The sequence below is a fragment of the Desarmillaria tabescens genome (assembly GCF_030435595.1).
Source record: "Desarmillaria tabescens strain CCBAS 213 chromosome Unknown EV420scaffold_7, whole genome shotgun sequence".
In the NCBI taxonomy this organism is placed as follows: Eukaryota; Fungi; Basidiomycota; class Agaricomycetes; order Agaricales; family Physalacriaceae; genus Desarmillaria; species Desarmillaria tabescens.
The window spans coordinates 82,173-107,909 of NW_026848306.1; the positions used below are offsets into that span (position 1 = coordinate 82,173).

Below are 25,737 nucleotides of genomic sequence, written 5' to 3' on the forward strand. Positions count from 1 at the left end.
TAAATTAGCATGATTGAGTGGGATCCTGTCGAATCTTATGACAGGCCTAAAATGCCTCCAGAGATCCTGCCAACCACACAAGGAGGCTAAAATTGCCGCAAATTTAGCAAAAAAAACAGCCGAATTTGACCCATAAGTATGCAAAGCTTTCTCGGTTAATACCGGACCGGTTATCCGGTTGCCCCTCGACAACAAAAAATTTGATTTCCAACCACATTGGAACAATGTCACTGAGTTCAATGCTTCACAGGGTGGAAAATCATTTCAACAAGTAAAGCGCTAACAGCAACGTCGACAAAAAGAGACAACTGGTCGAGGCAATACCAACAAGTACAAAAAAAACAAGTCACTCAGCGCGTGTTAACGTCGGCACCATTGGGTGGCCCGCCCCTCCTTGGTCTGCCGCCACCCCGCCGTCCATACCCGCCCCAGCCATTGACATACGCCCCAGGTCCCATGAGTCCAACACCCCCCGGCTCCCCAAACGTCGCCACGTTCCTCTCCCTCTCCTCTTCTCGTCGATTCCTACCAGGGTGTCCCCCCCTTCCAGCACCTCTGCCGCCTCCACCTCCGCCTCGTACAGGTGCAGGCGTCAACGAGTCAAAGAACGACTTTTCCGGATTGTATGCAGCAGGTTCCTTCTCCTTCTCTTCCTCATCGCCCTTTTTCGCCCCAGGCTTGTCGAACCGTGCATTACTGCTCTCAAAGTCAAAGTCAGTGGAAGGCACTTTGATCTGCTCCTTCTGCTGCGGGTGGCGTCGACGGCTTCCATTCCCCGTATTTGATACCCGTAGGTCACCGAGGGCACGCTCGACAGTCTCCATGGACGCTGCCGCCGTATGGACAGGGTTTGCACGGCGGTTTTGTTGTTGAAGACGCGGAGGGGTAGGAGCTGGTTCTGGCTGAGTCGGAGGAGCTACCTGGGGCGGCGGCGGTTGCACATAGGCAGGATTGGGAACCGGGGCTTGAGGATATGGTGAATATCCTGCTGCGACAGGAGGACCGGTAGAAGCCTGTACGATGTTAGAAACCAAAGAAAAAAATCATGGTCAACGATAACGCACGTTAATGACTGCAGGGTCATCGTGGACGTTTCGATGAGGAACTTGTTGCTGTTCGTCTACCGCCAAATCCTTAACCTCCGACGCACGAAAGATGATATATTGGTAGGGCTCTTGCACTGGTGGTATGAACTCTGCAGCAGGTCTAGAAGAAACAAGAAAATTAGCACCAGCCGAAAAATTCGATAGAGACAGTAGAGCTAGGAGAACAAAACAATGACGTCGCCACTAGCACCAGTGCCTCGAGTTGTCTGTGACCTTCAAGAGCACATATTTCACGTGTTCCACGTTCTTTCATCCACCCGTGGTATGCAGGCTCTCCAGGGACGAACAAAGAGCAACGATATGCTCCCATACAAAAACACGCGTCACCCTGACAAAATCACCGAAACTCACCTCCTACCCTCCGTTCCCATTGAATACACTATACAATCGTCAGGACCACTTTTCCATGCCAAGCTCAATACTCACCCTTCGACAACTGAATCGTCGACGCATTCGCGTCAATACCCGCCAGGATGCCCCGGTAACGTACATCCGAATGCGATATAAGCGAAATGGGCTTTCTGTAGCAGTAGAATTGAGTATGTGAAAGGAAGAGGGACACAGGCAGCGTACCCAATGTAACTGGCCATGGTGGAATGAGAAAGAAATGCAAATGGGTGTGTCGTCTTGTTTGTTTGGCACCGAGGGCGGGATCACACCACCGCTTTGGGAACTAACTGCCAATTTGGGTGGTAGGGCCAGTCACCATGTTATTTTTCTCAAGTTTTTCTCTGCTTTGACGTCGTAGTCAATGGCAGATGAAGGTAAGCCGTTAAATATATGTAGATATTTAATCTAAAATCCAGAGAAAATATCACGGATTATGTTGCCGTGTGTGGAGTGCAGGTAAATTATAGCGAGCGCAGCGAGTAGAGGAACCCGTCTGGTGTAGTGTGCCAAACAAGTGCATTGAATGTTACGGTCCCCGATAACTTTTTTTGGCGTCGTTTCCGTCCTTTCGTCGTGTCGCATCTCTTTCATTTCTTATTGTGTCGGTCTGGGACGTAAGATTATTGTTTTTACATGTATAAAGAATGTGGTGCTTTTCAGCGGGTAAAAATAAGTATGTTGTCGTCTTTCTGTTTCCTTGCTGACGCACCTTGCCACCGCCTTGTTAGTATATGTGGCCTTCGGGTTTTGCCGCTGCATACCGCTGTCTCTCACCATCCATATCCTGTTATTTTCCGACCGTCATGCCGCCTGTTCTCAGCCCCGAGTTTTCCTTGCAGGATCATTCAGTCCATTTTTCTCGAAGATTTCCTGAGTCTCAGTAAAATTTACTCCATGTACATTCAAAAATCTTATAGATTGGTCATATTGATAATTGCGCGAATAATTTTGCTGCGCTCGCAAAAGGTGGGCACTCCCACGGTCCCTATTACAAAGGTGCACCCACAAAGACAACGAGTATGCCTGTCGTGCATCAGGGATAATACTCCGTTTGGATATACCAGCATGCGAGAAAGCGTCGGATAGTGGCGGTAACCGGTTGCGCTGCCACAGTGGCGGACAACATTCAAGTCGTCAACTGTTTCTGTTACAAACCTCGGAACTTCGATTGTTCAGCACGCGCAAACTGATCACAGAGCTTTAAAATGCTTCTCTCTCTGCATAACGGGTCTATTTTCTTGGCCTGTCAGGCTGTAATCTTGTCCAAATAAATAAATACCTGAGCGCGCCATCGATGATCTCAATGAAAAGGGATGTTCCAATCGAATTCCGAGGCATGAGACTGGATATCGCGTCGGTAGGCGCAACTGAGGCGCTAATACAACTTGGACACGAATTTATCGTCACTTGGAACTTTACGATAGAGGTTTCACGACTTTAATTTGCGTTGTAAAGAATAAAATTATCTATAAGATAACTAATTATATGAGCGTACATTAAATAAGTGAGAGTTAGGCTATAGGTTAGTATTAATACACGCTACGCTCCTCTAGAGGTACGCCGTGTAGGTGATGTAGTCATGCATGATTCGTGAGAGACGTAAAAGCAGAAACCCTTCTTCAATCACTGCTTGCTCCTGGTCGGAGGGACGGCAACGTCCCCGCTAAGAGGGGTGGAATGAAGGAAACGTATGCCTGCCAACCAGGAGAGCATTTGATAGCATGAGATGAAAAGTCGGCGGGAGTTGTCTTGTCAATGGCGTGGGGCCTGATGGCACTAATCCACGGGTTCCTGTAACATGAAAGACTTCTTCATGTGCTACGAGAAAAAATGAGATGAAAGGCCTTTACGCAGTAGACTGAAATAGGAAACGTACTAAGGGAGATAGACTCGAGAACTGGGAGTAAAGTGAGATATATTTGAATGAAGCTGTACGGCTGAACAAATACCTGCGGATTCTGTGACGCCCTCTTGAACAGACCCCTTACATGCTTTCTGATGACAGAATCGACGCTGTGACTAAAGGGGCTCTCTCAGATATTAATTACAGCAGGAAAAGAGCGCGACCGCCTACCTGATGTTTCGATAGAGTTCCTTCAAAACCGGATGTGGCTCTTTCTCTGTACAGATAATAATTCTGTAAGAGTGTTGATTCGACAGAACACCGGAGTCTTACTCAGCGTCGCTACAAGTGCCTAGACCACTGAAATGTGAGTTCCCATATCAACGCCTGCGACAAGCATCAAAGATTTACCCTCGTCAATGATCCGCCCTCTTCGTTCCCAAACGCTGACTGTGAATCCTTGCACGCGGAAATGCAAAGCTACAAGTGATCAGAGAAAACACAAACGGAGATAAATTGAAACAACGTACCACGTTCCCTCCATTCGTGCGCCTTGTCCGAGTACAGTACCCATCACAAGTCTTTGAAGAAGTTTCCTTCGTCCTATTACCGACAGACATCGACAAATAAACTTGTTCCAACGCTAACATCGTCCAAGGTTCAGCGAGTGCTTGTATGGTTTCACCAGGTTCAGGGAAGGCTTCCTTGACTAAGCTCGGGGTTAACACCGATACCTGATACATTTCGGTACGATCGTACCTCTTCTGCACAGGCGACGATCTGAACAGTGGTTAATTCTCGTTCTTTCACGGAGATATATGTAACGGGAATCAAACATACATGTGCTCTTAAGGTTGTACGCCCTGTTACATCGGTGGTGGCAGAGATCTAAACATGTCACTCATTAGGAATGGTGTCAGGGATGCAGTGATAGGAAGTTATCCGTACCCAAAACAGTACCGCTATGACAGCAATCAAAGACTGCCTGGAAATAAGAACGTCAGTAACATCTAATGACGCCTGAGTACGGATGACTCACTGTTAGCCTCGCCTTCGGGACTGTCGCGATGGGATCAACAAGAATGCGCTTCAGATCCTGTTGATGATTAGGAATGGAAGCCGGTATTCACAAAAAATCGAACACTGACATCGCCCTTGACAAGATTTTCGTTGAGATAGTCGCCGGATTCTTCATGTATAGCATCCATTGGCACCAAGTCTGCCCAAGGTAAAATGGTGAGATCCCACGGAATTGAGTTCAAAAGACTGACATTCGTCTTTTTGGTCTTCTTCAACGGAGTTGCCATGTGCATCGAGTTGGACGCAGTGTCCAGCATCTGTTATCGTACTCTCTCAGGAACGTACAGGGCACAACGAGGAACAAAAGACACTGACATAGGATGAAATACCCTCCGCCGGGTGATGGGTCCTGAACAAGCGCTCGCAGTTCGCGTACCTGCCGGAAGGGAAATTAGGCAAAGGTCGGTGCTTGGGCCTGATGCGCCTTACTATATTGGACCTTGTTGGTTTCATATGGTCCTCGACACCAGGTTTGTCGACCAATATCGTGATGTCGTCTCTCTGGAAGTGATATTGTGCTGAAATACCGACTTAGCCAAGCAAGGGAGCAATTGGAAAAAAAAAACACGCGCTCATCAATAATTCCATGGTAGTCTCAACATCTATGTGAGTACCATGAAGCCGCATGTTAACGGGTCCATGTCCGTATTCGATGCCGATGAGAAGAGCCCGCCGAATTGCAGAATGTGAAGAAGACCCGCCAGTGACTGGGGAAAGCATAACTGTGTAGCTCGATTCGATTTTAGAGAAACGCAAGTTATGAAGAAGGGTCCCGCCTTAGTGTGGTCCAGGGACGGGGGGACACAGTATCCAGCACAAGAACCATTTATACCGGAAGGCGCGATCGATGGAACAGTCGTGCATTGCTACAAAAATGTAGGGATAGCAATGGGAGGAAGGTGAAACCGTACAAAGGTGAAGTTTCGGGTAGTGCGACCGATGCGCATCATGGGCTCTGTGGTACATAGGTCGGTAAGGTGATCATAGATAGAACAGAGAGATAACGCACAGATAAAGAACGGAACAAAGCAGATCATCAGTCGATCCCTGTTCCATGTAAAGACTACGTCCCACTGATGTAAGCTATGTATCTCCAATGACTGGTCAATCGTCCGTTGCCTAGTTTTCGGGTCATCGATGATACAGTGCTTCGTTCAACCGAAGGCTTGCTCATCACTTTCGGACGTGGAGGATGTGAGGTAAGACGCTGAGATAATCTGATCCTATCACCGACGTGGAACCTGAAGCACTGCTATGTGCGCTCCAGGTCAATTAAACTGTTCACAGATTCTGATAAGTTGATGGAGTGCGAAAACCCTGCCGTGATATCTACGCGTATCGTCGGCGACGTGTAGTCACCGATACAGCCGAATATTTGATTCAAAGGGGGGAAAGACTTGATGAGCACTGTGTAATGCTCAGCCGGACATCAAAGTTTAGGCACAGAGGTACTTGCCGCGGAGCGATGTTGCATCGCTGGATGCAGCAATTCAACAGGAATTAACAATCCTCGCCACTTGAAACAAATAGCTTAGAATATCCTTTATAATCGTGAATTCAAAAAAAGAAAGTGACGCCGAAATGAACGAATGAAGCGAACCTTCGGCAATCTCGTCCGTCCGTATGAGTATTCCGAGTAAGCAAGACTGATACAGATTTAGACAGATATGCTTCAAGCACAAGCACCGTTCATGGACATTGTATGCTTGTGCCAAAATGCCATCGCACCTCTGAGGAATTATTCACGACGTCAGATAATAATCAGCATCGTGATTCGTTTGGTGCTGTGTTAATCGAGCAGAACGCTGGGTCTGTGTTAAGCGTGTCACATTATTCGAGATGTGAGATTGATGAAATTTGTCGGAATTGCATGCCCTAGCATGTAGTAGTTACAACCAAGAGAATTCCCTGTCAAGGACTATGTGACACGAACTCGAAGAAGGAGACTGAGAATCTCTCTTGTGAAATGCTGAACATGCCTGCCCTAATCCGCACGTGACGCGGACGCGGACGGATCAATGCGGATCTTTTCCGAGTCCGAGTTGGGCGCGGGAGTACTTAGAGGTTACGTCTCGATTTGATTGTGAGGGATCTCAAATAGCAACCAACTATGGATCCTTCTCATTACTGAAATCCTCCAGTATTCTGTCTGTCTCGGTACTTAGCATAATATGGCATTCGATTCACAAATGGCAGCCAAACGGCAGCTCGCTACAAGCTAGCTTGTTGCTGCCGAAGCCCAGTTAGTATTGAGATTATCCCTTTCTGAAAAGTATCACTAACCCTCTCTAATGAATTATCAGACTTAGGCTATAAGCATCGCCGATTAGCCCTAGAAACTTAGTATCAGGTCGTTTCCAATGAAGGAATGATCTTTGCTGTGCCGTCTTAAAACCCATAGCGACTGAAAAGATGCTTGAACTGGCACCCTGGGGCAACGTGTGTGCTCCTGGAGTGTTCATGATCGTAGCAATATTTCTCACGGCCTATACCGTGGCGACAGGCGCGCTTCGTTCAATGAACAGCTTTCTTACCCAGCCCTGTGCTCACTTTCATCAACGCTAAATATGCTTCATTTAGAGTACGATGATCTAGCATCGATGGGAGAGCGAGATCTATGATGGCGACGACAATCTCGGCAAAACGATGCTCGGGCAAGGTGAGTAATACTATGTTGCTGCCTTCGTTTGCAAGCTAACCGATCGTTTCATGCAGCAATCCCTAGGTGAACGTTGCAGTGCATCGATAAATAAGAACAAAGGATAAACCGATGAGGCTATCTGACATCTTTGCATCACGCGGCCAACCTTCAGTAGACGAGGTAACAGCAAGAAGCGCTCCTTCACAGCCGTACTTCTGATCAGATTCTCAAACTGAAGAGTCAGACAACCTCAATGATGGCACTAATGACTAGACTGTCCAACGTATCCTCGGTATGCAAAACGAAATAAATCGGTTTCACCATGTTACGCAAACAAAACGAGGATCACAAACATAACCTTGTAGAAAAAGAAGTCCGTAAATTCACACCAAGCTCTCCTTCAATCACTCAATAACATTAAAACAGGCCCTCCCAATACTTACGCACACCGAGTAACCTCCACTGAATGATCCCAGAGGGCCTTCTTTTCCTCCTCTGTAAAAGGGTACTTCTTCATCCCGAGATCGTCGCCTTTCGGGCTGCGGTGGAAGAAGCCCTTTCCTCCATCAAACAGGGAATACAGCATGTATTCTGAGGATTCCTCTGGGGAAATAGCAACCAACCAAACTACCAGGCTGATCAGCGGGGAGAGAAGGCGTAGAGCCCAGTGTGTTGGTCGCGTTCCCGGCGTATTGACAAGTCCAGGGAAAATATGCGTGAATGTAATTCCGGCGTTGCGTTTGGCAAATTCCTAAGAGCGATGTAAGGGAAGCGGAAAGATGAGACGGAAAAAAAATTGAAGACGTACATCTACCATAATATCGTTATACGAACCGCTCACCATCATAGCCTTGTAGGCCTTGTACGAGTGTTTCAGCCCCAAATCGTTGACATCGATAGCGCGTCCCATTCCAGACGCCAAGACCGACATAACCCTCGCATCCTCTCCTGCATCTCTCGCATTCCTCAGTAACGGCAGAAATTCATACGTAAACTTGAACCGCGAATAATACCGCAGAGCCAGCAACTTGTCGATCCCTTCCTCCGTCTCCTGCCTTCCTGACCACAAATCTGCGTACCCAGCAGACAAAATGAAGTAATTGATCTTCTTAAGACGCGCGGAGAGATCCGCTGCCGTATTTTTGATGTTCTCCATCAATTCGGCATTACAGGACACGAATTCTCGTAGCACGGGTTTACCGTCCTCTGCTGTGGCGGTAGGAAGGGAAGCAAAGATCTTCTCTGCTGCGGTGCGATTTCGGCCAATGATGACGAGGTCTATCTTCCCTCCGGCATAGTGAGCTAACGCCTTTACTATCGCCTCCCCTATACCAGATGTTCCGCCCACAATAACCGCCACAGGAATGAAGGAAGGGGAGAATTTAGAATTGGATGCTTTAACGGTGGGGAGGTCGGGCATGGTGATGGGTGAATGGAAGATAGCTCAGAATCACAGCGAGTCAACATAATTATACTCGATCGTGAAACGGTTCCTGTAACCGGTCGTCTTCCATATGAGCTTGCTCCCATATATGGAAGACGACCGGTTACAGGTCTAAAACGGTTCCTGTTAGCCGGTGCTAGCCTGAAAAATGTCGGAGATTCTGCAAATACCTTATTTGGGCAAAAAATTGATTATAATGCCGACTCTCGGCAAGTAATGTCTAATAAGGTCAATAATGCGTCACGTGATATTATATTCCACTAAAAAATGCATCTGAACAAGAAGGCCTAGGAAGGCAAATTTGGTACCAGCTGAATGTGCACGTCCATAAGATAATTCTGACCAAAAATCGAGGCACTCAGACCTTCCTAACACTTTATAATGTGGCATAAGTGCATACTAGAGGAGAGTTGACGTAATAATGCTTATGCAGAGTTTCCGACATTGAGCAACCATATTGAAATTTTCAAGCCGGCCGGTTTAGTAAGTGTGACAAATTCTGATGACAAGTGATACTGATCAGATTAATCGAATACGCGGCCCAAGGGGGTTGCGGCCCGGCAAGCCGGCACATCGGGTTGGTTGGTCGGTCGGTCCAAAAGGTCCTTAAAATTTTTTTGCCCCCCTCTTGTAAAATAGCATCCAGAGACCCTAGACGCTGCTGGAGGTGTTTATTTCAGCTGATATATGATATTCATGACTTAACATGGCTAAAAAAGCGCCGGAAAAGCGGTCAAAATGATGTCGAAGGCTCAAAACGCCAAGGGCATGCCGCCGGATATCGGCAGGATTACTGAGAATGGAGTTACCGGCTGTAAAAATATTTGGTCAAGTTCGACGGATCCAAAATTGGAAGGGTCTGTCATGTACAGTAGGACAGTGTTGTTGCTAGCAGACAAAAATCATATACTATTAGCGTTTAGATCGAGGATGAGAGAACTAAGTATGCGGAAAGCTCGCACTGGCGGATGACTCCGACACGGAGTGATTACATAATGTTTCCTTTGCGGGTATGTTTTTCCCACGGCGGTCGGTCGGTCGGTCCATCGAGGCCTTAAAAATTTTTTCGACCCGATATGATTTTTTCGGTTTTTGCGACCCCCTTGACCCGGCCTGCTTTGTAATCCAAAGTCAAGAGGAATATGTTAGCCTTGGGGGGAAAAGGGACTTATGTCGGAGCCTTGAAGAATGAACGATCTGAAGTTTGAACCGGTTATTGCGGTCATGGGAGTTCCACCGGCTAGTCAAACGATGAATACCCAAACTAGAAGCATCTTTGTCGTTTGAACCTGATGATTGGAGGAGGAAGATATGTATGTATTCTGCTTGATGTCCCTGAGAAGGAATTGGATACCAGTGCAGCACGAGGTCGACGCAGTGTCTGCGGGTAGGGTATAGTAATAGAATTTATAGTCAGATCAAGGGTTTACAATCGAAAAGACTCCACGCAGTATAATTGACAGGGCAACAGGCACCAGCTAGGTAGTTAAGGCCGATGCCCTATTTCATGAAACCATTAATTATAATGCTATAGAAAAAAGAAGATAATCTTCCAGTAAGCCCACTTGTGAGAGCAATTGGAATAAGACATGACGACGCGCTAAGGCGGCTTTATTGCTTTCAAATGTCGGTAGCTGGAATCGAACCAGCGGCTCTTCGGAGCTGCTTCCACAACGAAGTGATTTAACCCCTAATCGATACCGACCACAAATTAAGGTAGACTCAAGGTCAGTAAGGCTCGAAGCAAGGTGTATGCCGCCAGTTGACGCGTCGCGACCTGTCGCATGTCTCGCACGCGCACGCACACGTGATCGAAATCTGTCTTGACCAGCGCCACCACCAGTTACCCAGGACCTACCCTGGCTCTACCCTCAGCCACCACCGTAGTGCGCATTATTATTCGATAAAAACCAATTTCCACCCTATCGATAAGATTTTATGGCGCCGAAACGACCTAGGGTGTCAAATTCAGCATGCCCACCAGGGAACGAGACTGAGGACCCCACCAAGCAAAAGCCTAAGGCAACGAGAGCTCGGGGCAGGCTTGGGCACTTGGAAGGTCTCATGGATATGCCTGTGGATGTATGGTACGAGGTAAGCATATTGTACCGATACGGAGCGAGGCGAGCACTGATAGGAGGGAAATTGCAGATATATGCGCATCTCCACCCGTTGGATTTGTTGCACCTTGCGCGATCAACAAAGGCTTTTCGAACAATTCTAATGAGTAAATCCTCATTGTTCGTTTGGAAAGTTGCGCGGATATCCGAATCCTTGCCGGATCCGAGGCCTGGATTCTCAGAGCCAGTCTGGGTCAATTTGTTATACGAGGCGATCTGTCACGTATGTAACATCCTGATTAAATATTCTGTCTCAATCTCCTAATGTATTAATTTTTTAAAGATTTGTAACAAGAACATTTCTCGTACCATCGACTTCGAATTTGGTGCTCGTCTTTGCTCCAAATGTTACGAGGATGAGTAAGCCTGCCCCTTGTATTCTGATTTATGCTTATCCTTCGCCAGAAAAAATATCATGGTCGAGGATGATATCCATGTGGATGGGACCTCTGCGGCTATCTTGAGTATGGTCCCTTACAAGTTCGGAAGTTAGCACCCATCTTGCATCCGATCCATCTCATGACTGACAAATGGTTCCCAGCTCGTAAACCTCACAAGCACAAAATCATCTATCTGAAAAGAGATGTCGATAAAGTTAAGGCTCGTCTTATCTCACTTCCGGAGGACCAGCGCGAGGCCTATTCCCAGCAGCAACGGTTTCACGTGAAGGAAGTATTAAAGGTATGTGCATTTTCTCTATTCCTTTAATTTTTTTTGCTCATGATCCAGTATGTAGCGCGTCAAAGCCTGCGACGAATGGATCAAGAAGCAGAGTCGTAACAGAGAGAAAGAATTGATAAGACTGCGCGATGAGAGGAAATCAGCGTAAGTCATATCTGGAACTAAGTAGTCAATAACTGAAAGCTCCCATACAGTATATACAAGAAACTCGTAGACCTCGGATACGAGGAAGATCTGAAAAGTATCAGATTTCCTGACTCTCTAGAAGAGCATCGACTAGTAAAGCAAACCCGCCCGTTAACGGAGAAAGGTAACCTTGTCCTTGTGTCTTCTTTCTTTCCACGGATATTCATGGCTTATGCAGTTTGGGACAATATCCGTGACGAGATGGTTGCTTTCATGGATGCCGTGAGGGTCAAGCGTATCTCACGCGAGCGCAGAGCTCGTATATTCTCGAACAGCTACAGCCTCCTCCGTCCTACGGACATACAAAAACTTGTCGGTCGGGTTTCCATGCACCACCATTCTCCCTTCTCTTCCAGACTTCTATGATTTTGCGCCAGTAAAAAACATACTCGAACTTCCAAGTGAGGTTGTCGTCGATATTCAGACCTTCGATGACGTGATTCCTGAGCTACCTTCATTGTTCCGGGAATGGCGGGAACGGGTTCACGACGAGCTTCTACGAGTTTCTGGCCATCCGAACCCTTCATCGTTAACCACTTTGGACCAGAAAATACAGTGGCTAGAGCTTGCGCGGAATGTCTTCATTTGCAAAGGGCCTTTCCACATTGGCCATCAAAAGATTCTCTTCTACCCAGGGATTTTATCGCACGTGTGCTGTACGGTAGAGGAGTGGTCTGAAGATATGTCATTGACAGAACCACATGACAAGACTATCGAGTGGGTCAGGCGTAAGAACGCCTGGGTAGGTTTATATGATGACATGTGGTATCGACGTGCATGGAATGCGGAACACCTGTTCATCAACCCAAGGTTGAACCGGATGACAGCGGATTTGATACGATGCTTGGGATTCGACCCCGATACGGCAACAGTACAGAATTTGGACGAGCCGTTATTTTATTACCGATGCAAGATCTGCGCCAAGAAGGGCGAGCCTGGAGATGCTGAAATATACGGATGGCGCGCGCTTGTGAGTTTTTTTTACCTGCCTTCCTTCCCTGGCATTGATTAAGGCGCAGGTTCGACATCTCAATTCTTATTGACACAACATCATCCCGACCCAAACCGTCGTTTTGAAGCCCGATGACTTCGAGAAATTGACCGTCCAGAGTGTGAAGAAGAACAAGAAACTGAAGAAGTACAAGATGGACGTCGACGATCGCGTCTGGTGTTGCGTTCACTGCCGCGACTTGCCATCAGAAGTTTATCCTACACGGTTGAGTAAGATCCGCAAACATCTCGATGACGAGTACGTCTTCTCTTAGGGTTTTCACTCTCGCATGGATCCTCACCAATTACCAGACACTCGATTACGGAGCCTATCATTAATCAAGATTATTATGAGAACTTGGGTGCGGCTCCGTCGCATTCTACTTTTAGATGTATGCAAGATGAGTTTGATTGGGAAGACTCGGACAGTTCCTGGACAGACGCGAGTTCATTCTGAAGCAATAATCCAATAGACTACGATAATAATGCATTGGTATTACCAGTAAGTAGCTTAAAAGTTAGGTCATTAAACCAAGTGATGGTGTCTGTGCAGCCTCTGGTGCAAGGGAAGAAAAGGAATTCTTTATAGATAGCCTTCGTCGGCTGGGTTAATTTCAGACTCGAGTCAGATTGGTGTGTCAGTTCCGACATGGCATCATTTTTTATCCTGATCTATGCATACCTAATATCTGAAGGTAAATAGAAAAGAACCTCCGGATGATGCCCAGAGTTGGCTCAAGGCATGCGAGTCGGTCAAACCTTCGTTTAGGCGTCCTAGATTCCAGGTATGGATACTCTACGATATTTGTGCCATCCAAGGTTTAATTATGGCAATCAAGAGATACCAGGACTAAGTACGATAAGGTCAGAGTGTCTTGAAGTAGACTTTGCCGCTGATCTCCCACCACCCGCCATGACAATCTTCAAAATGGGTACAGGTCCTCACACAGCGTTCTTATTCCCAACATTTAATACATAATTAAGTCACCCTCTGTACATCTACCGTTCAATCTGCACATTCTACAGAAGTGGCGCGCTAGACAGTACCACCGCGGGCATTTTTGGTTGATATTTTTTCGATTACTATCTTCCTGCAACTCGAAGGTCTCCAAGGGAAGTGAATGACATTTACGTATACTCTATCTCTACTACAGCCTGAGGCCACTTTCTCTCTATCGCAGTGTACTTATTCTATGTTTGCAGGTTCGTGTGCTACTTCAATTCGAATTCAGATTCCGCCCTGTCTTGATAACTGGGGTGTAACATACCATTTCGTTGCCGACGATTGACTGGTAATGCACCTGCTTTTAGTGGACGCAAGGCTAATCGCTCCGCGATACTCCCGTGAAAATTACAAGGTATCTCCTTACCTGGCAACCAATTTCTTGATTAACGTGCCTTGGTAGGACTCCACCTAGGCCCAGAGACCCACGACAAGGGGACACGAGGATGGTGGCGCATTCCACCCTTCTCCGGGAAGCCGCCTGTCTAGGGAAGAGAGAAGGAGAGTAAGCGAGAGAAGCCGAGAGAAACTCGTTAACCAGAAAAGAGTCCATCCATCGGTCAGGTATGTTCGTCGTCGTTCTCAGATTTTTATGTTGCTCATCACACACTCTTAGGTCGGGTCGCATGATGATATGTTGAATGTTCCCGGGCGAAGGTTGTTCGATGTGTTGCTCGTTGCTAACATTTACTTTCACACTCCTTCATGACAACCATGAGAACTGGTAGTGGAATCGATCAGCATAGGACTCACCTTGACTCGCGCGGAAACTATTGTGCCAAAAGAATCAGCCAATAAGACGTCCATAGAGTTACCGCAGAAATTATATGACTACATCAGGGAAGTCGGGGACTAAAAGTAGTCATCTGTCATTGTGTGTCTCCATGAAGTCGGTCGGTAATTCGCCACTTAGGTGGGGTTTGATGCCTATTCGTCTTGGTCGTCAAGGTTTCGCGCATGTTCGGGCATAGGTCGAGGACATCATCCTAGTGGTGGAAGGCAAGGTATCACGCATGTCGGATATTAACTCATTGCTGAAGTTCTTTGCCACCGCGATGGCAAACCTAGTACACGAAAAAAGTGAGCAGCGAGTATGCGATGCAATAGCAATACAACTTTACCCCGTCATCGAAAGAATATGCCAACCGCCACTGTTGTGGTGACGGCCATGAAGCTTAAAATAAGGAACCCTAAGGACCAGTTGTTTCGCCGTGGGTTAAAAAGATGCTCGTAGCAATCCAAAGTATGGTAGTTCAGACGGAGAGAGAGAGCATCGGAGAACAGGGAGAAGACAGGCGGCTGAGGAAAAAGTTAACAAACTAAGGCCGCTTTTATATGAGTCGAATACAGGGCAGTGCAGACAAAATCGGGTAAAGAAACACCTGTAGCTAACAGGAACGTGCTGCCGGCGTCCGAATTCTCACAGCAATGACACAGTGGGTCTGCAATCAATCAATGACATTTTTCTGGATGTTTCCAATAGACAGCATTATATTATAGCATGACGAAAAGCATCGCCTCCTTCGGATAATGTCACAAAATTTTTTGGTGGCTCACCTCAAGCTCACTGCATGTTTTGTGACTCGGCTGGAAATGATATGTTAATGAGTTGCCGCATCGATAGATCTTCGGCGGTGTTATTGTGAAAAAATTAAAGTAAAAATATCCAAGTCCTCTGAGGAATAGGTACTACACTACACAAGCGTGGCGCACGCGGCACGCTTCACGTGACCGTATCATCCACAAAATCAATCGCAAGAAAAGCTGTTTTTTTGCGTTCCGACTCAATTCCGACTACACGTCAATTCCAATAACCCGCTATGTTGCTCCATGAATTATAGCAATACCATCAATAAAGTATCTACTCATTCTGCCGAAAGCGATGTCTCCTCACTCGGATCCGGAGGCACCGGCCAAACGCTGGCAAGGAGCTGTGTAGGAAGCAAACCAGGAAAGACATTCTAGACGCGCTCATTTTTTAACCGCACGGCTTTTGGATGTTTCCGATACAACAACATCCCGTAGGATTCCCCGAGAAGTCCAAGCCGAAGTAATCTGCGCTGTGTTTTGTGGCGAAGAGCTCACATATCAGGAGAATAACTTACTGAAGGACTTGTAAGCGCTAGTGCAAACAGTTGCGTTATTGTGTTCTTGTTGAAGGAAATAGTATTGTGGCTCAGAAATAGAGGCGCCTTCCTTGTTGCTAGACAAGGCTCGGTTTCAACTATCAGCAGAGAACAACTTCGGAGAAACTTCGCAGCGACAATCAGGACAAACAGTTCCAGACGAAATTTTTTTATCGAGGATCATCTCACGTTATCCTACCGGTCGCATGTCTGTTGTTAGGATGCGCAGCCACTGGAATGAACACAAACAAGATTTAAGAGAGGTTGTCTGGATAGGTTAGAATGTACCTTCATATCAGAGCTGAGCCGGATACAGATACAGTAATCGAATATTAATCTACGAGAGTCTGATTGCAAGCGCATGTGTCCGTTGCAATCGAATTCAGCGCGAGACCTACACAAGTAGGTTACATATTTCTCAGATCAGTTCCTTTGAACCAGTAGTGATAACATCAGTGAACTCTCCAGCCTGTATATTGTAGAGCCTCGCATACTCCCCGTTCAGCGCCAGTAGCTCATCGTGCCGCCCAGACTCGGACAAACACCCATCCTTCATGCAGCTGTGTACGATCAGTTAGATCCTCCCTTTGGTATGTATACCCAGAACTCACAGAATGAGATCCGCACGACGTGTCAAGGGACCGAACCGGTGGGTAACAATGGCAATTGTTTTCCCTGATCTTTCCGCGATCAAGTTCTCGAAGAGTTGGGCTTCGCCCGCAGCATCTAGAGCTGAGCTAGCTTCGTCTACCGCTACAAAATTGACCTTTCCGGAGTGGAAGCGCATGAATGTTCTCGCACTGCAAGCAGAGGTGAGCTACGACGGAGATGGGAGCGCGTTAGATACTCACGCTACGATTCGCTGCTTTTCTCCACCCGAAACCTTAGCGTCTTTCTCCAGTTCTTTCCACTGAGGCAACAATGGATGCGGCTCATTGTCATCTGAAGGACCAAAATTACATTGACGATAGTCACTGGTTGGCCCATCGTCATTTCTTAAGATTGTGGCACTTCCTTCGGCCAATCCGGTCAAGACGCCCCCAGCACCACCCTTACGGACAGCGTTCATGATCTCTTTATCGGTGTATATGTTGTCGACGTCACCCATACGGATATTCTCCCAGAAAGACAGTGGAAAGATTTGGTGGTCCTGCATGAAACAAGCAGTGGACCGACGAAAATCCGCTAGCTTGTAGTCTGAAATGTGATGCCCGTCGACAAGAAGCGTTCCAGACGTCGGTTCAATCATCCTAGTCAAAAGTTTAATTAATGTGGATTTTCCGCTCCCGTTAGTCCCGACGATGGCGACGAGCTGTCCGGACTGGATAGAGAGCGAAATGTTTTTCAAAGCAGATGTATTATTTTGATACGAGAAGCACACGTCTCTGCATGGGTGTCAGACGTCGATAATCCAATTTGTTCCACCATCGATCGTATACGTACCGAAGGTCGAAGGACATTCCTCGCTGCAGGGAGTCTGGGCAGCCAGGTTTCTCCGATCTAAATTTCAGAGGGGAATATGCACGGCGGTCATACGACATTTCGGTAGGCATATTCATAGAATCGTAAAAACGGGTTATCCACCGACATTCTTGTTGAAAATTGTCGATGCTCGCAAGGAACCACTTCAGCGAAAATTGAAGGTTGGATGAGTACCATTGCAATACAGTGAATGACGCCACAGAGAATGTGGAAGGCTTTATCACAACAGACATTGCTAAATATATCTATGGATTACTAGTCAGAATTAGTTTCACATCGGCTGATAATTCTGCGTCTCACCATAGGCGCTTTGCCCAGAAGGTCAGAGAGAATGTCCGAAAATGGCGTGGAACATTGGCCATATTGTTCTTCCGGGGATGAGGTTGGAATATTACCAACACGCGTCGAGGATTTAGTATATTCTATAATTTCTTCTGTCAGGTATGCAGTCCGATTGTGGATACGAAAGTAAAGGTTACCTCCAACAATATAATCAGACAGTCCACCAGCAAGGACCTCTGAGCGATATTTCTGATCGGTAAGAGACCACAGAGCATGCATTCGCTTGAAGTCTCTATTTTCCGCATGGTAGAAATATTCTGTGGATTTCGACGGATAAGCAAGTGAACCGTGACAAGAGGATTCAGATATTCACCGTAGCCCCACAAACCATGCTGAGATAGACTATCGTACAGCGGCTTCAGGATACATATCACTACGAAAGAAGGGTGACCGATTTCGCGCGCAGCTTGAGCGATGAGCACGAGTTGAAGGCACATAGACGTAATCTGAGAGAAGAACGATACTATTGCTGAAAATGAGTCCCAGGCTCCATGAATTTCATCGTTGCCTTCAGAACCTATTCTAAAGGTCAGTACTCAGTGAAACAATGGAGCTTTAGAACGTGCCCGTAAACGTGCTGTCAAGAAAGCGGTATCTCTCAAGCTCGACTGAATAAACAATGCTCACGTGTCAAGAGCCTGAGGGCAGGAATGACCTCGTACCTTTCATGCGAATGATTTTGTAGTGAGCAGCAACACGGCGGCGAAAATTAGGATAAAACTGATTGCTTGGAAAAGGTACTGAGATCATCATCTTTCAATTTCTGCGGTGAGTAAAGCTTACCTGTACCAAGTCAGAGAGCCTGCGGCGATGATCCAAGCCAGTTGCGCAACAATAATGGCGAGGACCGAGTCGCAATTGGTGAATCCGTGGATAATACCGGTTTCGATCTACAGGGAAAGATATGCTCGATAGTAGCAGCGCAATAAGACAACTAGTACCCACAGTCTTCAACATTTTGTTAGACAAATACAGCATCAAGGCAGACTCTGTGTGCAGCAGTGAGCTCAAGCCAGAGAATTGTGCCACTACGTAAAGTGTCGTGAGGAAGGGATCCAGGGCATAGATTTCGAATGACATCCTGAAAAAGAGCGGTGTAGCGGTAATTACGTCCCGTATATTCCTCAAGACATCGATAGAGTTTGCCTTGAGCATCACCAAACGCCACACCCCTAGTTTATGAGAGACGATCTGGTGATTCGGGCCATGGGAATCAGGCTGCATCCTTGGGTCAGATTTATCCTTCATACTAGGTGATGTTTCGGAAAAGATCGTCGGATAAGTATGACGTGGAAGAGACGAAGCCGTTTCTTATTGTTGAGAACTAGGAAGGATAAGCGCTCAAAACGAACCGAAAGGGAGAAGCAGTACATGAAAGAACGAGTGGTTGATGTATTTAAGGAAAAGGAAGCTTTACACGAGTGGGACATGAGGCCCACGACGGCTAGAAACCAGGCTCAAGGCGGAGAAGGTGATTCCGAATCTGATGATTAGTTCCACCAACCAGATATTTAGAATGGAGCGGACTTTGGTCGACGACCTTTGATGTATATCGCTACAATGGCCAGTTCGATCGAGATCTGAATGTCATGCAGTTATCCATGATACAGCACAGCCAAAATTTCGACCCATAAACGCTAGAGTGCCTCTAGTATCAATGTCCAGATGTCCAAAACCTTCGAGTTTCCTGGCAGAGACTGTTTTCAATTTCCGCTGAACATGTGTTAGGGGTACAACAAAGACGGGATTCTTCAAATTCGCGGAGATGAACTGAAACTCGGAGATGCCGAGTAAAAGCTGGACATATAGCGTATGTGGACCTAGAAAGAGGCGAGTACGGTCAAAGTACGGTGCAAGACTGAGGGTCAGTTCGACTTATCACGTGGTCGGACCGAAGTCTCCGTGTGTAGGCCGCACTACATTATAATTTGTTGCTGATAACTAAGAACTTGAAATTGAATAGCAGGGACCTAATTACTGGACGTATCTCAGATAGAGTAATTCTGGTATTCTGGTGTGCCAAATAGAGGGACATTGAGTCTGAGCTCAGTTCCCCGTCTAAAATTGTTTCGCCTGCAGGTAGACGCACCGCTTTCATCTGTCTTGGAATTTACACAAGGTCACGCATCAATACAAGATCCGGAATTTTTGTATTCGTTGACAAAAATTAGCGGAGGCGGGTCTTATCGATGATCTTTTGAATCGCTTACATTTATCAGTATACATAGATCCTGTTGTGATTGGATTCCCGATGCCTTTAACCATCCTGCCTGGATTCACTAGCTATTCTGTGATTGATCTAGAACACAGGGTCTCAATGACGCCTCGTTCGTGGCCTTGAAGTGCCACCACGAGGCAGTAAGAGTTATCACAGGCTGAGGCCTTCACTTATTGCTGGGCTTGAAAGCATTGTCTGTACACATTTTTTCATCGATCGTTAACGCAACATGTCAAGTCTTGACTTACACGCTCACTTCTATTGCGGCGCCTAACTTGCACAAGTAGTCGTAGTCCGTTGCCAGTGTTATTACCGGAGCAGCCATATTCATTGGCACCCAGCAGGGCATATCGGTGATTGCGGGTGATTGCGGCTTCTTCTTGATCAGACCAGATTAATCTTGAAGGGCCCTCGGTTCGTAGCAGGTCAAAAAATCGTTCTCTACTCGACGTTGGGCGCTCTCGCGGGTCAAAGACCCATCAGTCGACCTTGCAGTATCGCCTTTGAGAAGAGGCAATGAATTTCCAAGCAACTTGTTCCGCTGTTGAATAAGGAACTAGTATTTATTCATGCCTGTAAATCCTTGATCACACGTATACGAGGCATCCTCTCGCTGTCGGATACCACTAATCTTTGAGTCAGCAGCCAGCATTATGCATCCACTGATGATCGTATAAACAGAATGCGAATAGCGGCGAATCAGGACGTTACGGCGCTGTATCCCGTGAATAAAGACTTCCGGCCGCCGCAAAAATGAAGCATAATCAAGGAGCTCCAACAGCGGTGATCCTGACGATGAAAACCATCATAAAGTACCGCTTGTTCGGAATGGTAAGGCTGCTCTAGACCACGAGTTAAGGAGGGCAAACGAAGAGGCGATAAAGCTCAGATGCGTAACTTAATAGTAACCCTGGCTTTCGTCAGCCTTCTTCAAGATCGCCGCAAATACGGCTCCCAGTCTTTCCTGCCTCATAAGAGAAAATGAAGAGAAACTGCTCCGCGGCTCGGATTCTCGTGAAATTGATATACATCTAAATTATTCTTGACGGCGAGCACGAGTAACCTGTAGATAGGCAGACAATATATACTATCAAGATCTAAAAGCCCAGCGAGGAATGTTCAGGACCCCTGGAGCTGCGGAAGCTAAAACAAAGAATCCGTCGAATTAAGGCTTCGTCCTACCAGATTAGAAAATAACCTCAGAAACAGGACCCTGATCGGTGGTCCTGAACAGATAGTAGTTGCCGGAAGCGATTTCTTCGGCGGTGGTAATCTGTACCTCTTCCTCAGTTCCGCTAAAGAATCTATGCTTCTCATACAAATGATGTACCTAAGGGGCTGCCTCAGTGTTCTTGTCCTAGAAACGAAACAGAGGGAAGAAACATACGAAACATTTCCAATCGGCAACGTCCCTGCCACCACAGAGCTTGCATCGATAATAATGGGGCAATCGGTCCAGATCATACACGGTCGCAGTAGCAGGGTTCAGGCCCACCATCCTGATAAAGGTTACCAAAAGGTGCTTCAGATCTTGCGGACTCGACAGATTCCATAGGTAATCGGCGTGTACGGTGTTACATTCGTGCGTCACCACCTCGGGATAATGAAGGATCCTAGCCGGTAAGGCGTGGCAAGGTGAGCACAGGAAGGCGTTGCACGCGAGTGTCAGGAAGGCGCCTTGTGACGGAGGTCGAGCGAAAATATAGGTCCCGTGTAGCCAACGATCCCGAGAAGCTGGTTGTGAAATATCACGTTGTCGCACCATCGTTGTAACATCTGAGGCATCCGAGGAAAGATATCGCGGAAGGTGTAGATGGACACAGGATAATCATTCGGACAGTCAAGGATCTGCTTCACCACAGGAAAGTCGAAAAAATCTTGGACAGAGGGAAATTTCGTGGTGTCTGCTTGCGATCCCAAAGAACGTACAAATAAGTCGAGAAAACCTGCTGCGAGGGCCTGCCGGTAGGCGAGAGTGTGAGCACGGGTGCTTGCCCTGGTTTCTTCCATCCATTGAACTAATTCTCCACGTATGTTGCTCCAGCCTTGCGGGCGCAGACATAAAAGCATCAGATACAATCCAACAAACGGCAACATCAGGACTCACTCCGATCCGTCAACTCAGCCGGTCGTTTAACAAGTTCATGTTCCTCAAAGATATCGACACCAATCCGCGAAATCTCGTGCTGGTAACCGAGATCTTCCAGTTTCTTTATAATCCTTGAAGAAAGGAAGGAAGATCATAGCGTGCATTAGAATACGATGCCCGACACTTACGCGTCTCTTCTTTTCTCTCTCGTATCTTTCAGTTCTTGCACCCGGAGCGCCGCTTTTTCCTTGACCCAATTTTCGTACATCGGGATTTCCTATAGAGACCATGAGCCTACCAGGTCTGAAGGTAAGCGTGACAGGTAATTAGCGAATTTCTCAATTCATTGATAGTTCTCCTCTCTTCCCTGAACGAGGCCCTCTTGGCTTCAGGTAGTGCATCCCAGCGCTCCTTGGCTGTTATCACATCTCTCAACAGATAATGTTTCTTGTTTCCTTTCCCTGCTGGCTATGTTAATTCTCGTATCCGTGTATGAGATGAAGAAACGTTACTTGCCTTCTATCCTCTTTGAATGACACAGATCGCAAAACATCTCGGTTCCAGGGTACTTTTCCCTGATTTCTCTCCGTGTCATGAGTCTACAGCAGTCAATCATCAGTTCTGGATTTCTCCGTTAGGAGAGACGTACTGTGTCTTCCTACAATCGGAGCATAGTCTGGTACGGAACGTGAAGTCAATGGTACGTACATTTTTGTCCGGGCAGAACTGGGGGCGAATATTTAGCCAGCAGTCGTAGTAAAACAAGGGATATACCGTACATCACAGTGTGGATCAAACAGGAGACCAATCCATGCTGCTTCAGAGTAACCAATCATAGGCTGAGGAACAGGGGGGGATTCTGCGTTTCTTGGATTTATCCACACGGATAATAAATTTGGATTCGTCAAAGAGTCCCGTAGTTCCCTTGAGGCGCAGGCCAGATGGAATATGTCGCCAGGTGCCAGGTATGCAAGTATCTTGGGACAAATAAGAAGCCGTCAATCCATGGAAATAAGTTCCTTCTCACTTCAAGCCAGATATCCAGTGGCATATTCATCATGCGTTGAAGCTTGCCGCGACGGGCCCTCATTTTGACCTTTCTACACAAAGAAGAGCGAAAATAGTGTCAGAAAGCAACAGAAAGACTCAGCTGTATGGAGTTAGGCGTCCTTGACGTGAGGGGAAGGAGAATGAAGTGTTCGCCAAGCAGCAGTGGCCACTGGCAACACTTATAGCACTTACGGCCAGTCACGTGGACGTGAATACAAAGGCTAGCTTAGGCTGTGCAGCCAGCTCTCCAGAATGACCGCCACTCAAAGGACTTGTGAGTACATCATTCAGTGACATTGAATTCATACGTTCGTGATACGGCATTCGAATCAAACCACGCCTCTCCCTGCGTCGAAAAGTACACTCTACTACTCAGAACACAACAGGAGAAAAAGCAAGAGAGAAGAGACTGAAAGAGTAAATCATAAAAAGCGGGAAGCAACGAACAGACTAAGAAACAAGGCAGAACGTGATGCCGTTTTGGGGAGAGGGTGTTAGTGTATGTGAAGCTTCTTAAATGAGGTCGCTGTTCAATAGCGAGAATGAGTAAAAGTAGTTCGATGAAGGGCTAAGTCACTCACGCAACGTTGAGAGGCATCTCGTCAATCTGAGTGTTGTAGAACTCTGTGAGGGGGAACGAATCAGCGCCGGCATTACTAACGAAGGTGGGTGGGACAACGAACGTTCGATATCCCGCAACATCCTGACATCTTCGGTTGTAACGAAGTTGATGGCAACACCCTTCCTTCCAAATCGTCCACCACGACCGATACGATGGATATAGTTCTCCCGATTTGTAGGGAGATCGTAGTTGATAACGAGAGACACCTGTTGCACGTCAATACCACGAGCAAGCAAGTCGGTGGTAATCAAGACACGGGACGATCCCGAACGGAATTCCTTCATGAGAACTTCTCTCTGTTTTTGCTCCATATCTCCGTGCTATCCAACACTTCTAATTAGCGGCGGCAGAACCAGGATCAGGGAATGACATACCATGGCACTGACGGTGAATTCTCTCGAGTGCATCTTCTCAGTCAACCAGTCAACCTTCCTCCGTGTGTTGCAGAAGATGACAGCCTGAGTGATGGTGACGGTCTCGTAGAGATCGCAAAGAGTGTCAAGCTTCCACTCCTCCTTCTCGACAGCGATATAGAACTGTTTGATACCTTCGAGGGTCAATTCGTCCCTCTTGACGAGGATTCGAACGGGGTCGCGCATGAACTTTTTAGTAACCTCCAAGACGTCTGCGGGCATAGTAGCAGAGAGTAGGACGACCTGAGTGTCCTGGGGGAGAAGCTGGAAGACTGTGATGCAAGTTCATTATAAGCGCCCGACGATGGGTGGATCGATTGTAGGCAAATAAGAAACGTACCCTCGTAAATCTGATCCTTGAAACCACGGGAAAGCATCTCATCAGCTTCGTCAAGACAGAAGATCTTGATAGTATCGGTCCTTAGCGCGCGCCTGTTAATCATGTCGTAGACACGACCGGGGGTTCCGACGACGACGTGGACGCCTTCTTGGAGCTTCGCCATGTCCTCGCGAACGTTGGTGCCACCAACACAAGCATGGCACTCGATGTTCATGTAATCACCGAGGGCGATGACGACTTTTTGGATCTGCTGGGCGAGTTCACGGGTGGGCGCGAGGATGAGCGCCTGGGTACCCTTGACGGACATGTCGAGCTGCTGGAGGATAGAAATGGAGAATGTCGCAGTCTTTCCAGTACCAGACTGGGCTTGAGCGATGACATCGTGACCTTTGACGACGGGAACGATAGCCCGCTGCTGGATGGCTGAGGGGCGCTCGAAACTGTAGTGGAAAGGAAAATGGTAGAAGAAAAGATTAGAATGGGCCCTTGGCGCCGTCGTGAACAGCGAGGTAAAGGCAACTACTCACCCGTACGCATATACACCACGAAGCAACTCCGGTTTCAGATCCATGTTATCGAAGCTATCAAGCTGATCAGCACGAACGATTCCTTCCTTTGCTTGCTCTCCATGCTCACTTGTCGACGACCTGGTCCCAGTTGGACTCGATCTCGTTTTCGGCGACATCTTGGAGAGTATCTTCACTGCAGGGTGACGGTCATTACTGTAGCAGCAGCCTTGGGAGGAGCAACGACGTACGCTGACATGCTCTAATATATTTTTCAATGGTCGACTTGCACTGCTACAAGGTCGACGGTAAGCGAGGAGAAAGGTTGATGGGGAGCAATAGAAAGTTGCAAAGAGATGCAACGAAGCAAAAGAATTTTTGGGCTCGGAAACCGGAGCTTTTCACCGTGGGAACTCTATCCTAATCTGGGAGCTTTCGGGTGGCGAGCCGGCAATTGCCTTCCGTCTTTGCACCATTCAAGTGCGTGATATTAGCTCTCCGTTTTCCATTGGATTCCTTCAGGACATCTTCTCATGGTCCTGGTATCGTGAAATTTGCTGTGTGTCGCAAAGCACTTGTGTTGCCTTCCGAGTTCATCTTTGTGATCCGGTTGTGCATGTGAACACGCTTCGCCCGTTAACGGAACTTCGTTCGTTTATTTGCCGGGTTACAAGCTTCAAACAAACTTAAGAATCGAAAGATGCAAATGTATTGTATCTCTTCCAATGTTTTCTAAACATGTTGTATGGGTCACTTCTGGCTGCTGTGGATCTTAACCACTCATTATTTAATCAACTTATCTTTCTATCGACCGGTACTTCCAGTATGGCCTCGGGGTAGGCTTAGCTCAATCGAACAAGAGGTCAGCAAACATTTCCCTGACCTCTACGACTGTGGATCATCCTCTAGGTCAAGGGAGGTTCAGGCACTTTTTCGAATACATACCAGAGTTAAGTTAGATTTTCCGCCGTTATCTTTGTACGCGACTATCATATAATGGTTTGCTGATCCTTCTCTAAGATATGTGTATTTGATGCACGTCCGTTTCCAGCCATCGACTTCCTG

The 25,737-nt window shown here is 47.1% G+C and overlaps 9 protein-coding genes and 1 non-coding gene across 10 annotated transcripts; 1 reads left to right on the plus strand and 9 right to left on the minus strand.

Moving 5' to 3' along the window:
* Positions 1-96: 96 nt before the first annotated feature.
* On the minus strand, positions 97-1,725 carry EV420DRAFT_1518319 (Scd6-like Sm domain-containing protein). Its single transcript, XM_060472056.1, has 5 exons — positions 1,680-1,725; positions 1,533-1,627; positions 1,458-1,485; positions 1,065-1,206; positions 97-1,013 (listed from the first exon to the last, which is right to left on the minus strand). The coding sequence occupies exons 1-5, from the start codon at positions 1,694-1,696 to the stop codon at positions 351-353; spliced, it is 945 nt and encodes a 314-aa protein (XP_060334767.1). The 5' UTR covers positions 1,697-1,725; the 3' UTR covers positions 97-350.
* Positions 1,726-2,922: 1,197 nt separating this feature from the next.
* Positions 2,923-5,034, minus strand: EV420DRAFT_1089589 (caspase domain-containing protein). The gene is made up of 15 exons (XM_060465775.1): positions 4,849-5,034; positions 4,735-4,795; positions 4,611-4,676; positions 4,488-4,558; positions 4,379-4,435; positions 4,288-4,324; positions 4,180-4,227; positions 4,099-4,119; positions 3,870-4,048; positions 3,751-3,819; positions 3,673-3,691; positions 3,571-3,616; positions 3,446-3,524; positions 3,373-3,393; positions 2,923-3,314 (listed from the first exon to the last, which is right to left on the minus strand). The coding sequence occupies exons 1-15, from the start codon at positions 4,870-4,872 to the stop codon at positions 3,273-3,275; spliced, it is 840 nt and encodes a 279-aa protein (XP_060334768.1). The 5' UTR covers positions 4,873-5,034; the 3' UTR covers positions 2,923-3,272.
* Positions 5,035-7,499: 2,465 nt separating this feature from the next.
* Positions 7,500-8,480, minus strand: EV420DRAFT_1263998 (uncharacterized protein; the record flags this gene model as incomplete). The annotated part of the gene is made up of 2 exons (XM_060467201.1): positions 7,500-7,811; positions 7,869-8,480. 2 exons carry the CDS (start codon positions 8,478-8,480, stop codon positions 7,500-7,502), a joined length of 924 nt encoding a protein of 307 aa, XP_060334769.1.
* A 1,649-nt stretch (positions 8,481-10,129) lies between these two features.
* On the minus strand, positions 10,130-10,209 carry EV420DRAFT_t85. Its single transcript has one exon. It is a non-coding gene; the product is annotated as a tRNA-His (tRNA).
* A 233-nt stretch (positions 10,210-10,442) lies between these two features.
* Positions 10,443-12,938, plus strand: EV420DRAFT_1638396 (uncharacterized protein; the record flags this gene model as incomplete). The annotated part of the gene is made up of 11 exons (XM_060476822.1): positions 10,443-10,598; positions 10,656-10,847; positions 10,908-10,984; positions 11,030-11,112; positions 11,166-11,305; positions 11,361-11,449; positions 11,500-11,615; positions 11,670-11,807; positions 11,869-12,461; positions 12,571-12,740; positions 12,794-12,938. 11 exons carry the CDS (start codon positions 10,443-10,445, stop codon positions 12,936-12,938), a joined length of 1,899 nt encoding a protein of 632 aa, XP_060334770.1.
* A 3,043-nt stretch (positions 12,939-15,981) lies between these two features.
* EV420DRAFT_1089690 (P-loop containing nucleoside triphosphate hydrolase protein) lies at positions 15,982-17,985 on the minus strand. Its single transcript, XM_060465776.1, has 7 exons — positions 17,748-17,985; positions 17,572-17,691; positions 17,393-17,514; positions 17,054-17,337; positions 16,462-16,995; positions 16,222-16,410; positions 15,982-16,170 (listed from the first exon to the last, which is right to left on the minus strand). The coding sequence occupies exons 1-7, from the start codon at positions 17,869-17,871 to the stop codon at positions 16,029-16,031; spliced, it is 1,515 nt and encodes a 504-aa protein (XP_060334771.1). The 5' UTR covers positions 17,872-17,985; the 3' UTR covers positions 15,982-16,028.
* On the minus strand, positions 17,652-18,973 carry EV420DRAFT_1089791 (uncharacterized protein). The gene is made up of 5 exons (XM_060465777.1): positions 18,806-18,973; positions 18,224-18,758; positions 18,062-18,096; positions 17,748-17,942; positions 17,652-17,691 (listed from the first exon to the last, which is right to left on the minus strand). The coding sequence occupies exons 2-4, from the start codon at positions 18,680-18,682 to the stop codon at positions 17,933-17,935; spliced, it is 504 nt and encodes a 167-aa protein (XP_060334772.1). The 5' UTR covers positions 18,683-18,758; positions 18,806-18,973; the 3' UTR covers positions 17,652-17,691; positions 17,748-17,932.
* Positions 18,974-21,216: 2,243 nt separating this feature from the next.
* EV420DRAFT_1089956 (uncharacterized protein) lies at positions 21,217-22,182 on the minus strand. Its single transcript, XM_060465779.1, has 4 exons — positions 22,073-22,182; positions 21,930-22,018; positions 21,760-21,872; positions 21,217-21,697 (listed from the first exon to the last, which is right to left on the minus strand). Exons 2-4 carry the CDS (start codon positions 22,007-22,009, stop codon positions 21,318-21,320), a joined length of 573 nt encoding a protein of 190 aa, XP_060334773.1. The 5' UTR covers positions 22,010-22,018; positions 22,073-22,182; the 3' UTR covers positions 21,217-21,317.
* Positions 22,183-23,067, minus strand: EV420DRAFT_1089955 (uncharacterized protein). Its single transcript, XM_060465778.1, has 4 exons — positions 22,769-23,067; positions 22,521-22,718; positions 22,258-22,467; positions 22,183-22,202 (listed from the first exon to the last, which is right to left on the minus strand). Exons 1-3 carry the CDS (start codon positions 22,829-22,831, stop codon positions 22,357-22,359), a joined length of 372 nt encoding a protein of 123 aa, XP_060334774.1. The 5' UTR covers positions 22,832-23,067; the 3' UTR covers positions 22,183-22,202; positions 22,258-22,356.
* On the minus strand, positions 23,006-25,123 carry EV420DRAFT_1303210 (P-loop containing nucleoside triphosphate hydrolase protein). Its single transcript, XM_060468429.1, has 8 exons — positions 24,924-25,123; positions 24,803-24,868; positions 24,694-24,747; positions 24,167-24,606; positions 23,788-24,098; positions 23,475-23,733; positions 23,373-23,415; positions 23,006-23,317 (listed from the first exon to the last, which is right to left on the minus strand). Exons 1-8 carry the CDS (start codon positions 24,929-24,931, stop codon positions 23,305-23,307), a joined length of 1,194 nt encoding a protein of 397 aa, XP_060334775.1. The 5' UTR covers positions 24,932-25,123; the 3' UTR covers positions 23,006-23,304.
* Between the last annotated feature and the right edge of the window lie 614 nt (positions 25,124-25,737).